The sequence below is a fragment of the Caloenas nicobarica genome, chromosome 2 (assembly GCF_036013445.1).
Source record: "Caloenas nicobarica isolate bCalNic1 chromosome 2, bCalNic1.hap1, whole genome shotgun sequence".
Classification (NCBI taxonomy): Eukaryota; Metazoa; Chordata; class Aves; order Columbiformes; family Columbidae; genus Caloenas; species Caloenas nicobarica.
The window spans coordinates 19,138,163-19,151,886 of NC_088246.1; the positions used below are offsets into that span (position 1 = coordinate 19,138,163).

A 13,724-nucleotide genomic window follows, 5' to 3' on the forward strand; every position below is an offset into this window, starting at 1 on the left:
ATTTCTCCTTTTGAATGATTGTGTTTACTATACTAGTAGTTATAAAAGTACACAGAAACACGTTTCTGTCCGTCCTTCTCCTCCCACCCCCAAGCCAGCTCTGTAGCCTGCCTGGTGCATGGCAGTGATGCTCGCCTCCTTCCCTGGGCCTGCAGCCATCTGCCGTGCTGGCACAGACACCTGGCTGTGGAAAGGTTGTGGATTTCTCACTTTGTACATTTGGAGTAGTCCTGCATCACTCCGTTAAGCCTTTCTCCTTACCTGGGCTTGATTTGAGGGCATCATTTATGTATTTTATTGAATTGGGTTATTCAGTTATGCGATGCGTTTCAAAGTCTGCGTTGGTGTCCTCACTGATCTCTGCTGTGGGCAGGCAGCTGCTGCCTTCGTAATTGAATTAAAATCATATTCCGGGCTTGTATTCTGTCTGGGTGGGGCTCACACTCCTAAAAGAAAGTGGTAGGTTTGCTGCCAGGACCATCTCCTAGCAAATACCTAAATTAACTTCGGCTGGTCCCCCCAAAAGGACATGTTGCTGTGACCATATGGCCTTAGTGCTCTAACAGTGCATTGAAATGATAAAAAGAGGTCTGCTGTGAGGGAAACACCAAGGTCTGTGGTCACTCCATGGAGTGACATTCACATCTTTATTGCCTCGCCCTTGCTCCAAAATGTCTCGGCTGGTTATGGCCATCAGCAAGATCCATCAGGGAGCTGAGTGCGGGCGAGCTGCTCAGAGACCTCCTCACTGCTGCTGCTGGCTGCTTAGAGCCCTCCTGCACAACCCAGCCGAGCAGCAAACATGAGAAATGACGTTGCCCATCCTTGCCCTAAGTCTTGTGACAATCACTAATAATTTATTTCTGTTTCACTGTTGTTTGGTATTGAAACCATTCATTGTAGTAACTTTCTATCTGGAGTCATAAAGGATTTGGATCTCGTTGTGGAGACCTAGTTGAGTTCTTCGGTTTGTTTACCTTTATTTTTTCCAGTTACTGAAAGCCCCTCTGCTGCAAATCAAGAGAAATGTTAGTGTTGAGAAGTCTCAGCAAATATCCTGCACTTCACATAGGCATACCTACCCCTTCAGAGGTGAATGGGAGCCCTGGCAACTCTGAGAGCTGACACTTTCCCTGAGTTTTGGAGTTAGAGAAGTCTTCCTCTGGAGACTGATCTGTAATTCACCCCTGCCTTCATTAAGAGCTGCTGCATGGAAGAACTGCGCCTTCCCATTCAAAAAGCAAACTGTTGTCTTCTCTTAGCAATGGCCCCAGAGAGGGGCCCTGACTGGACCAGTGATATCTGTCTCTGTGAATGCCGTCTATTGATCGTTGTATGTGTGAGGATTCATGCTTCATTTATCTCCGCATCTCGTCTTTCTCTTGTGGTGAGAGCGGTTCTGCAGCTGTTTGATCTTTTGAGCTTTGAGGGCTTGTTTACATCTTCATTTCCAGTTTCAGGTGCTTCGTGGCAAGGCAGCCTCCTCTTGATTACTGCTGAAAACAGGCTCAGCAGTTACTAGCCTTGGGCAACCGAGCCCTTCCTGCAGATATATAGCACTGAAGTGGACAGGAGATGGATAATTCTGTCTCGTACTCTGAGGGTGTTGCTGTCAGTCAGTAGGTCCAGCATGGTGTGTTGGGTATGATCAATGGCAAAAGAATGGAGGAATACTTAGGGCTGTTCTGGGGTAGGAAACACTTTCCTCTTCTCTGCTTCCTCCATGTCTCAAACTGCCTGAATTTTCTGTTCAGGGTGTGCTCTTATAGTGGCACTCTGTAGACAGACTCATTCATCCTGAACTACTTGCACTCCGAGCTGCTGCATTATGGTCACGTCTAATTTTAGTGAAGTGCTGTTAATAAAATGTACATGTTAGCACATAGTAAATGTCAGCAATTACATAAATATATTGTATGTATCATTGTGTTGTATGTATTGTACTGTGAATTTGTATTGCACGTAAGCTGTATACTGATAGTCAAACTCATTATTGGATGGGGGAAATGTTTATTTTTATCATTATAGTGATTTATTTCTACTTAGTAAAGTTGAGTTTGACATGAACAAGAGGTGATTACACTTAGCTATGCCCAAGTAATGTTCATATTTCTAAATGTAGCCAGAAAAGATGTGCTTTCTGATTAAATTAGAAATCGCAGGAATGCTTAATGGCAGGGTTTGAACATGATGAGAATTTAGTTTTAAAGGAGAATAGATAACAAGAGAGTCAAATTACATTGGTAGACTCTGAAAGCAGAATTATTTTTTGAAAAAGCATTATTTAAGGCGAAGGCTTTGCATACAGATGTCTTTACATCCTCAAGGCTGTATAATGTCCAGTGGAGTTGATAGAGCATGTATATAGATGTAGTTAATTCATGTTTATTATATATCTGCCCTGAGCTTAAATCTGTACATAAATTAAAGAGTGATTAGTAATTATATATATGTTTTTAACCTTGTTGCTTGTTTAGTGTGAAGGGCACTTTGTGGCAGCATGCAAAAATGAATGCTCCAGGTTGGCACTCAAAATACTGAAATGTTTGGGATGATTTGTTAATAAACCATACAGGCTAATTTTGGAGTTAGTAAAGAAGGGACAACTTTGAGTGACTGGTATTATGCATGTACTGCTGCAAACACCTGATGCCTTTGGAATTTGACTTAAAGTTTCTTATCAAGTCTAATACGTTTAGCTGTTAAATATTTAATTGATGTTTTTTTCAGGGTGCCCCCCCCTTCCTTTTGGCAAATTCTAGGTGCCCTTTTTATTGTGTGGTTTGTGGTGTGGTGTGTTTTGGTTTTGGTTTGTTTGTTTGTTTTTTGTTTGTTTGTTTTTTGTTTGATTTTGGTGGGGGGTTTTTTGTTTGTTTGGGGGGTTTTTTTGTTTTTTTGGTGTGCGTGTGTGTGTTTTGGTTTTTTTATTTGGTTTTTTGTGGGTTGTGGTGTTTTTTTTTTTTTAATAATGTCAACTAGCATCTAAGGTGATACATCTAGAATTTTTGTAGGTTTCCGTTTATCCCACCAGTTTGGGAGACTAATTTCTGACCACCAGTGTGGGTTTGGTGGTACTGATGGTTACACCTTGTAGCTACCTTGCGAGGACGGAAAATGATGTAAGAGTTCTCTGAGGAAAGACTGCCAGTACATATACTGCCATGTTATCCCGCCTGCCTGAATTTCTGTCCTCCACAACATCCTTCCTGCCTATTCATGGAAAGACCACAACATTTTGTTGTGTATAAAAGTCAGAAGTTTGAACAAGTGGATATTTGACGTGGAGACCTAAAATTGTTATGTAGGTGTTGGGTTTTCTGCATTCCATTATTCTTTCTTATCTCTTTGCAGGGATTTTTTTCAGTAAGAGATGAACATGTTGCTGAGGCTGAAGGTGATGGAACTCATTTAAATGTTTGCTTTGAGGACAAAGCTGTGTCCTGGATACCTGGAGGATGGATTTGCTTAAGGTGTCACCTTTGTGTTAGTAATACTTTTCTTTGACTGGGAATGGCTTACTTCTGTGTAAGATGGTATTTGTAGGTGCCAGTCTGATTTAAAGACATTGGAAATGTCTTATCTGTCTTGAGAGTGTTTCAGTGTGTGATCATAGTATTTATCTTTATAAATGTGATCTATCTCCTGTGAAATCTTTGATTTGTGAGCTTGAGGAGAACTGAAAGGAAGAGACTCATTTTGCACCTTGTGTGCCTGATTCTACTTGCGATGTGCCACTAAAATCAAACATTGTCTGGCTTTATCTGGGTGCTGGCTATACCATCCTGTACTGCAAATGAGGATGGAGATAACACATCTCAAAGGTTGTATAACCTCTTCTCTGGCTGTCTTAAAGTTCTGACTGTCTGAGGTGTTTCAGAGGAAGTATTACATGTTTTAAGAGCATGGAAGAGTAGTGTGTTTTGGAGGATTTGTGTTTGTTTTCTATCATGTTGGAGGACTAGGGAACCATGTTTTCTCCAGTACATTGTATTTTACTCTCCCTGTGTTCACTTGTGTGCAGGCCTGTGACCACAGGAGGAAATTGCAGGGGTCAAGGGGATGTGTTCTCTTCTAGGCGTGGTACATTTCTTTGCTTCATCATTGCTGATCAGACAGATGGACCAAAAAAAGTAGAAGTATTTGTTAAGGGATATATTTGTTATTGCTTCATTTGACTTTTTGTCAGCTTCTAGCAAAGCGATTTGAAGTTGATTTGAAGTATGGTTGACATTAAATGGGCTTGTTATATCTTTATTTGAAAGTCATCTGATTATTAAAGAAACAAAGCCTGACTTGCAGTGAAACCTGCTGTTGTTCTGTAGATAAGTGCTTTGTGGCCCATATTGGCAGTTTATTTTTCTTCTGTAGCCTTAGTAAGAAAGGACCTTTTCTTTCACTGTTACCTTCTTAAAGGACGTTATACTTTATCTCACAAAATAATAGTGTTAGCAAAGTTGTGGTGTGGTGTTTGTTTTTTTTTTTAATCTGAAATTGCAGATTTATCAGGGCAGTTACCTAGGTGATGGCTATTTGGGTACAAAAACTAGGGAAAAGAAATTATCTGAAATTAAAAGAAATTATCAAGAAATATCACTTATTTTCAAATGAGCCCCACATTTATTATAGCGTTTGGAATATCCTGTTCCTGTCTTGGGGTGATTTTGGGGATTAATAACAATAGTCAAGATCCTTTTTGCCTCTGGCTTATGTCAGTAGTGACTTAAAAAAAATACATGATGGCTGTCGAATCAGTAAAATAGGGTGACATCAGTCCATTTTCTCTTCAGTATATATCCCTCTAGCAGAATTGCTATTTCAGGTATCCCATTTCTTGGTACATTAGCGCTAAATGGGGCTGAAGCAGACCCTGATTAGCACAGATTGTCTTCATGCTCGTGTTGACCTATTTGGTCTGGTGGAGTTTTGTTGTTGTGTGTTGTGGTGGTGTAGTGGTTTGGTTGGTTTGTTTGTTTTGTTTTTTCTTTCCTCTCTTTAATACAGATTTAGGCTCCAGAAAATGTAGTTTGGGTAACACACAATGAGACTTCTACTTACATAATCTATTTATGAAGTTTCTATATGGTAAAAAACCAAAAAGGTTTAAAAAACAGTGTAGTGTAAATCTGGATGCCAGTCCTAAGTGTCTTGAGAAGTAATTTTGAACTTGTGTACTAAACACAAAGATGAAATACAAATGAAAATTGATTACTTGCACCAACTTTAAAAAGTCTTCAATGACTTTTTTAGGGATTTATAGTGCGATATTTCAGTTATGTCTTGTGTTCTCTATTATTCATCTATGAAAATAGTATTCAGAACTCGGAGTATACCTATTTATATGTTTAGATAGTCAAGATGACAGTTTATTGATAGCTGCTATTGCAGTTACGTAAGTGTCACTTAAGGATTTTTAGCATCCTCTATATGTCTCTCTGTAAATTGTTCAGAAGCTGAAAAATGAGAGGGGTGTTGCAGAGCATGCAAGTTGGGTATGTTCACCTTTTTTTAGACTGATATAATGGGAAATTACTGATTTGAGATTTACTTTTATTTGTAAATAGTATCATTTACAAACATCAGTGTTATTTACTGATTTTACATAATTCTGTTACTGTGTGTTAAGTTCCTAGTGATTCATGTAGTTCTTTAAAGTGCCATCTGATTTTTCATGGATGCTTTAATGGCTCAGAAAAAAGGGTTAAATACAATATTCATTCAAACCAGTTTGCATTTTACAGTACACTTAAGCATCTGTTATGTGTCTTTGTAATTGCATATAACAGGAAATGATGCTTTGAGATACTTTGTGCAGAAACCTCGTATGAAGAAATCCTGAGGGAGGTGATGCTTGAATCATTTTTAGTAGCCTGGGATTCTTCAGGCCTTGAACTTGATTGTATGCATTCTGACTTTGAGCATGGAATCTGTAGAGGAACAAACATACAGATCTTCAGAAAGGAATGTGGCATAATAATCTTTGTTTTATTTGATTTTTAAATAAAATCTAGCATTCATTTTCCATTCTCTTGAAATGCAAACGAATCTACCCTAAAGATGAATCACCTTAGGGACATGAGATATTTATGTATTCGTAACTCGATTACTATCACTTTTGACTTGCAAGGAAAACCATGGAGGAACTCTGCCTTCCATAGCATATTCTTGCCTATGCTAAACATCATCTGTTTCTTGCTTGCTGTCTTGCATCCTTGTTTGTGTTTTTGAAAACTTCACTTGTTCGTTTTTTTAAAGCCTTCTCTGGCAAGTGATATTCCGGTGGGTGTGCTGTGTTTGGAAATGTCACAGGGTGACTCAACAGATGTTGACTCTTTTCTTTGTAATTCAGATTCTTTCTTGTTCATAGTGGTGGCTGAAAGTTTCCATTACTGAACATGTTTTACATTTATTATTAATATTGGCTTTTTCTGTTGCCCTGTTGGCAGACCTCACAGGGGGTCCAAGTGTGGCATGAAGATAACCTTTCACTTCTGGCATGCTCTTTCCAGTAACGATGGTTTGACTGGGGAGTACTGTTGTTTATGAACAGCTGCTACTTCAGCCACTTCCATTAATGATAAAAGTTTATGTGAAATTACAAGGAAACTAGAGGTTTTTTCCTTGCTACAGTCAAGTGCTGCATCTTCCACTTCTCAGACCTGGTGAAGTTCTGTATGGCTGGATTTTGAGCTGAGGTTACAGTATATAACTATATGTAACCTTCAATGATCAGTTGTTATACATACTAAAATTATATTTGGTTAATTAAGGAGATTTTTGTCAGAAAAAAGATTCAAGTATAGTGTAGGCTTCTGTTCAAGCGTAGTGTAGACGTCTGTTTTTCAGTGCTACGTTTAAGCTTGCTGTTACATGTCTGTAATGATAGGTATTTGCTTATTAAAATTTTTTGACCTTGTGTGACACAGTTGTTTACGATTGTTCAAAACTTCTGTATCAAGTGTTGCCTATAAAAAAATGAGAGGAGAAACAAAAGGCTGCAAGGGAATGTTAACTAGGTGGATTACTGCCCGTCACTTAATAGAGGAAATCACTGTCATTTTTCAGAGGCCAGTGAAATTTTTTTATTAGGAGCTGTTTCTTTTGCCAGTTTACTAGGATCTAAACGTTCTTACTGGCTCTGGTTTCTGCTCATGTCATGAGATTGAAAGACTGAGAAGGAACATTTATTTGTGCAGAACTGAAAAAAATGCTGTCATGTTCGGAAGCTGAAGAGATTGGTGGGGAGCACCTCAATAACAAACCCCATCCTTAGTCTAAACCAGGGGTGTCAAACTCACTTTCACCAGGGGCCACATCGGCCTCACGGTTGCCTTCAAAGGGTCGAACGTAATTTTAGGACTATATAAATGTAGTAGTTATGTTCGGCCCTTTGAAGGCAACCGTGAGGCCGATGTGGCCCCTGGTGAAAGTGAGTTTGACACTCCTGGGCTAAAGGATTATGTAATTTTTACCTTAATCTCTGCATCACTTGAACTTTAGGTTAAAGCCATTAATCTTGGCAGTTCTACAGTTCTCACTAATTTTTCATTCCTTCGTCATCTAATTGCACAGTGTTTTCAGTTTCACACTGACAATTTAAAACATCAATGAAGATCATAGATGAGGACAGACTAGGCTGAGATCAAGTCCCTTGTATTTATTGTTCTTTCCGAAATCTGCTGATAATCCTTCCAGGCTTTTCAGAGGAGCAGAGTCCTGTCGAGTTGTGCTGGGTTCTTTGCATTTTCTGGTTCCAGAAGTGGTTCCTTTTCCTGGCTTGGTTGTGGCACCAAGACCCTTCTCCATTTGTATGTTTTTCCTTGATGAAGAAGAGGTTGTTGGAGGTAGGGTGGCTGGTCTTTGAAGCACTGGCTGATATTTCCTTGTTCTCCCTGTTGCACATACCAGGATGTGGATTTCTGAGGACGAACGTGTGTAGGAACATGTTGTGTTCTACATATCTGAATTCAGAATGTTGTTCTGGTGGGTTAACTATCTTGCTGCACAGCTGCAACGTTTTCCTTATGGTAATACACGTTGCTGTCAGTGTGGTTGAAGTAGAAATGCTTTGTCTTCTCTATAGATATTGATTGGAGTTGGCTGGGTCCACCTTGCTGTTAAGCACTGCAGCTCCAGATCCCAGCTACAAGGCTTGAAGTAAAAGGGGTTATTTTGGAGCAGCCCAGGGACAAAACCGAGCAGTAAATTCTGACACGTATCAGCCGGTTGCTGAACCACAGCGGCAGAGCTACAGAAGGACAAGAAGACTATTATTTCTGTTTGAATACCCTTTGAATAGGCCATAGGCTCTGGTATCTAAATTTATTTCACGCATCATTGAACTGGAATATTTAGAGGAGGGTCATGGGGTTTTGCGTGCTTGCTTTGTATGTCTTCTGCCTTTGATTTGAAAATCTGTGTGTGGTGTGGCACTCTGAAAATTGAAATGGCAGATTTCATATAAAGCTGAGAAGATACATATTTTATAATAATATGATGCTTTAGTCCCAGGAATATAAAGTTATCCTTAAGAAAAAAACCAAGATGTTTTATTTCTGCATGACATGAGGGATTGCAGTAGGACTGGAAAAGGAAATTAAACCTTTTTACTTGTGTATTTAGAATTTGCATACTGAAACATCAGACAATGTAGCTAAGAGCATAAAAAACAAAGATGAGGTCAAAGATATGACTAGAGGAAAAGTATGTCTTGCTGAAGAAGCCAAACCAATTGCATATGTTCTTCACTTCTGTTGTGGTGGTTTTAAGTGAGGAGATGCTAGTTGAGAAAACCATGCCTGTATTATAAGTAAGGAAAAGAGGAGCTGGTTTTGTACATATGTGCGTGAGCTATGTGCACCCAGAAATGGGGTCTCAGAAGGCACAAAGCATCCTCGTGTTTGTATCAAAATAAAGTAGGAAGCAAATAAAACATGCAAGCTGTGTATATTTCTTGTGGTTAATTTGAGCCTTTTGCTGTTGTACATTGCCCTCCTTAATATCTAACTTCATTTAAAATTTAAGAATAATTCTGTATGTGATGTGACCAGAAGCATAATGCTGTACAGGATGCTACTTTACAATACAAATTTATTTTGAAAATGTTAGTGATCATCAAGTTCTTTTAGTTATGAGGGGGAGAAATTATATTTTCAAGTGCACAGGAATGCTTTGGTGGTGGGTTTTTTGTGTGTGTGTGAGGGTTGGTTTGTTTGTTTGGATTTTTTTAATCTAAATTATAAATTCTATATGTGTCTCTTTTATTTTAGGCATCAAAAAATAAAGATGGAAAAGAGCAGAGTGAAGTTATATCACCATCTGAGGAAGAAGAAACTTTCTCTTGGCCTGGGCCCAAAACTGTCAAGCTAAGGAGGACATCTCAGGGTTTTGGCTTCACCTTAAGACACTTCATAGTTTACCCTCCAGAATCTGCAGTTCAGTTTTCTTTTAAAGTAAGTGAAATTGATGGTGAATCACTTACATATAGTTGTATTATACTTTTTATGGTCAAAAATCCAGTTTGCTTGAAAGCAAATGTATGTATGTATGTCTTACACAGATGAAAGATCCCGTGTGTGTGTGAGTTGTGTGGGCTCACTTAATTACATCGTTTGATAGCCTTGCACTGGTCTGTTCCAAGACAGAGGAATTGACTGAGTAGAAGCTCACCTGAATTAAAAATACTTGTTGCTGTGGCTAAATCCAGTGGTTATTGCAGAATATGGAAATACTTCTCAGTACAGAATTTTTTTACCCAAAGCCAGTGCTGTTAATCTGTACACCTTTTAAAAGTGTAGACTTTAAGGATAACAGGCTTGGAGTTTTCTTTTTTTGTTGTGGTTGGTTGGTTTGTTTGACAGCTCCCCCTGTGAAATTTGTCATACCATCATACTGATACAATAGCCTGGGAAAACATCAGTTTACCATAGTTCCTAACTAAGTATTGTGAAATTATTTTGAGAAAGACAGGCTGTGTTTCTCTGTTATGTTTTTTCTGCTGAAAAGAAGAATAATCTGCAATTCCCTGTTAGTCAAGAGACAAATAATACAGGCATATGTTAAAGGACAACTTTCTTAAATATAAAGTGTTAAAATATTGTACAGTTTTTTGTTTAAAACAAGTAGTTCTAAATGTCAGGTAGCCATTAATAATTGGTCTGCCTTGATCAGGGGGTGTTAAGTATTCTCCTATGTGACTGAACCTTTTGAAAGTCGCTATAGTACCTGGTGTTGCGAAAAAGTCCATTTAATATTGATACAAATTTGAACATCGAGAAAGTGTTTTTCCTAGTGAGTTCAAATAACATTTGCTCATTTTAAAGTAATCAAGTATGTGAATTGTCATAATCCATGCCACCTCTCAGTTTCACTTTTCCAGTTGGGCAAAATAATAGATTCTTACTGAGGTAGGGAATGGGTATCGGAGCTCCCCACTCTTTCTAGATAGCTAATTGAGTTGTGACCCTGCAGAAGCATTTTGTTGAAGTTAGCTTTTTTTCATGTCATTGGTGGCTATAAGATTGATTTTGAAGTAGAAAAAGCACTGCGGGAGAAAGTCGGCACGTTTTCCCAGTTAACTTCAGCTATTCAGCCTGCACTTAAGTGCCCTATTTTTTTCCTCTTGACATGGAGTCGCTGAAGCTAACTGTGAGACTATTAGCAGGATCAGGTGATCCCAACATTTCTGTCCTTTAACACAGGTTATAGACAGTCAGCCAAGAGCAATCTCTGTTTGAATTCCAATGTGAAACAGAGGAAGGAGGGTGGGGAAGACTCAGCTGAGCAGAACAAATTATGTGCGCTTGTTAGCACCTCCCAACGACAACCCCTGTTCAGGTTGAGAGTGAAAATAAACAGCCTGAGCAGAATGAATCTCCTTAACTAAGAAGTGACAGGATAGTTTTTCTTTCCTGAATGTGTCACTAGATCTCTCTGAGGACAATACCCTTTTTGCATACAGAAGGAGACAGGCACAAGGAAGGGCATAAATATAAAAAAGAAAAAAAAGACATGTTAGCCTATCCCTTCTCATTCACTTCAGACAGTTTCAAAGAGAGACCCTAGCATTATGTAGTGAGCCTGATACCTGTAAATCTTAGAGTGTCTTAAAGTTCAACCTGCCTCTTTTTCTGCAAGAGAGGTCTCATCCTGTTTCATTCTGTTTCTCCTCTGATATGTCAGAATCTTGTTAACTTATTCCCATTCCTGTCTGGTTTTTGGAAAGGAAATAACAAGGTTATTGGATACTTGTAATACCTTTTGTCAGGGATTCAATTACCTCTAAGGATGGTAAGGTTCATTTGATCACTACTTCTGTAAATTAACCTGAACTGTTATATTCTCACTTATTCTTTTTAATGTCCATGAGATAGTAGGAAGAGATCTTCAAAATTATTACTCCTGGGTGTTCACAAAGTGGCTTTTAAAGAAGTCTGTGAACCCAAGTTATGCAAAGAATGAAATTCACATGTTGTCAGCTTGATTCTAATATGAGGCAAATGTGATTCTATGCTGTTCTTATCTGACCAAAGTTCATATTGGTTACCAGCTAACTGCAGCCTCTGTCATTGATTCTAAGCTCAAGTATCATTCCACTGCTGTTCCTCATTGATGAAAATTGCAAGGGCCTTGGAATGGGGGAGATTTTTCCTTTTGCACACCTTAGTGGTAATATAATAGTGGTAATGAGGATTTGGTTTTCTGACTATGTTGAATCTTGTAGTAGCCTTGTCCCTCCTTCACACCTGAAAACACAGAAAGTTACTTGCCTCTGGCAAGTAGAACTTAAAAGATGCCATTGACGTAACAGCTGGAGTTACTGAATCCAATACTAGTTTCTCATAGCCACTGTCCTTATGTTATCACAAATGTCAACCTGATGCTGTCACAGAGGTCGTCTTTTACCCCAAGGAAGGCTTTGCATTCTGGCTTGTTTGATTGCTTTCAAGATCTCCAGATCTCTAGAGATTTCAAGATCTCAGAATCTTAATGCAAGTCAACATAAACTGGTAGAGGCAGTAAAGAGAAAAAAAACATCTGAAAGAGCTTTCCTTCAATTAATCTTTCCACATTCTTTGTGATTTTTTTTTTTAATACCCATTCTTTGTTCTAATACAGAAATACCTAGTGAAAATTTCGCCATTATAAGTTCTGCTCCCGGTTGCTTGCAGTTTGTAGGTATTGAAAAATCTGTTGACAGGTCAGATGGAATTCTTTGGGGAGAAGAGGACAAGATTCCTCACATGGGCTGAACGCTGGGCATTGCTGGGACAGAGAACATAATGCTTGTAGGCTACAGGGTAGGGTGAAGATCACGGCACAGCAGGATAATCCATGGGAATGGCAAGAAAAGCTTCCTATGGGCTGGAGAAGGCTGCAACTTGGACAGGTACTGAGATGAACTTTCTTGGAAGCAAAGAATTCCACCCCAAAGGATTTTACAAGAATCTTTAATAATCTCTTCTCTGCCTAGATGTGTTTGAGGTGTTGGGTTCTTATCTAAATTTAAGAAGTGTTATAGTTGTTAGTCTAATAAAACCTTTGTTCAGTTGAAAAGCCGTTCTGTTTGTTCAGTTGTCCTGAAGAGCTTGCTACAAGGAAGAGGTGTAGGCAGATCTGCCTCAAAGCTCTGACTGACTGTGAGTCCCAAAATACACTTGTCTTTAATATATTAACACCTAATAGTATCTGCCTTGAGTTAACTTCAGTTGTTATTGGGTTTTTTATTTGTTTGTGGTTTTGTTTGGTTGGTTTGTTTTGGGGGTTGCACCTTCTCTCAGTATTTCACAGACTGGAGACACACCTTACCCTTGCTGTTCAATAAGGGAGGAGCTGTGAGGCTTCTCCTCCTGTTACTCAGCAAGTGCAAAGCACCAGTTTAACAGAATGAGGGTCAGTTGTGCAGAAGCAAAGTCCAGTGTACCGTCAAGCATATGAAGTTCTATCTATCTGGTCCATCTCATGCATGTCTCTAAATGTTGCAGAGCTTCAGCAAAGATTTCTTTTGTTTCAGTGCTAATTAGAAAAACTCAACAGTGTGAAACTTTTATTTTTAACGATACTACTGATTTTTTTTTTTCTTGAAAAGAACAAACTGTTCAAAACCTGAGGGTTTGGTGAACTCTAGCTGCAGGTATTTCTACCCTTACATGTACAAAGTTGATGTCTGCCTTTTATAGACTTCCCCTGTCATCAGTGTGAAACTACAGTTCCTGGTCAGATAAGCACGACCAGTGCTCCAGCTGGCGCAGTGGTTCACCTGCCTTAGATGTGAATTGTGCTTGTGCATCATCTGAATAAGCAGGGTGAGTTGCAAGAGTAAAACTTGATAGCCTCGTGACAAGGTGACAGCTGCATAACTGCACATGAGGGGCATCCATAAAGCTTTGTTTTCTCCATTTACGTCTTACTGGAAAATAGCCCTTTCATGCAGTCCTTTAAATGACTGAACATGTTTGTTTATAATTAATTCAGGTAAGTATCTCTGTGTATTTTAATAATTAATACTAGTATATTTAATGTATTTATATTTTTATATTATATTTATTTTATGTAACATTCAGTGTGTAAATAGTACTGCAGGTGTAGGTCAAATTCAGGATATTGTGCTAAGTTCTAGTATCTTTACATGGTTCCTGCACAAAACAGCTAATTAGCTACAAATCAAGGGACTCTTTCTCATTGTGATTGTTATTAATTAACTAATTTATAAACATTATGATAGGGAA

The 13,724-nt window shown here is 38.7% G+C and overlaps 1 protein-coding gene across 4 annotated transcripts in view; it reads left to right on the forward strand.

The window, feature by feature from the left end:
- Positions 1-13,724, forward strand: part of ARHGAP21 (Rho GTPase activating protein 21) — a 118,776-nt gene that overhangs the window by 40,808 nt on the left and 64,244 nt on the right. For all 4 annotated transcript variants that reach the window (XM_065628979.1, XM_065628978.1, XM_065628982.1 and 1 more), the window contains one exon: positions 9,267-9,449. In XM_065628979.1, coding sequence (XP_065485051.1) covers positions 9,267-9,449 — 183 coding nt within the window. The remainder of the gene's footprint in view (positions 1-9,266; positions 9,450-13,724) is intronic.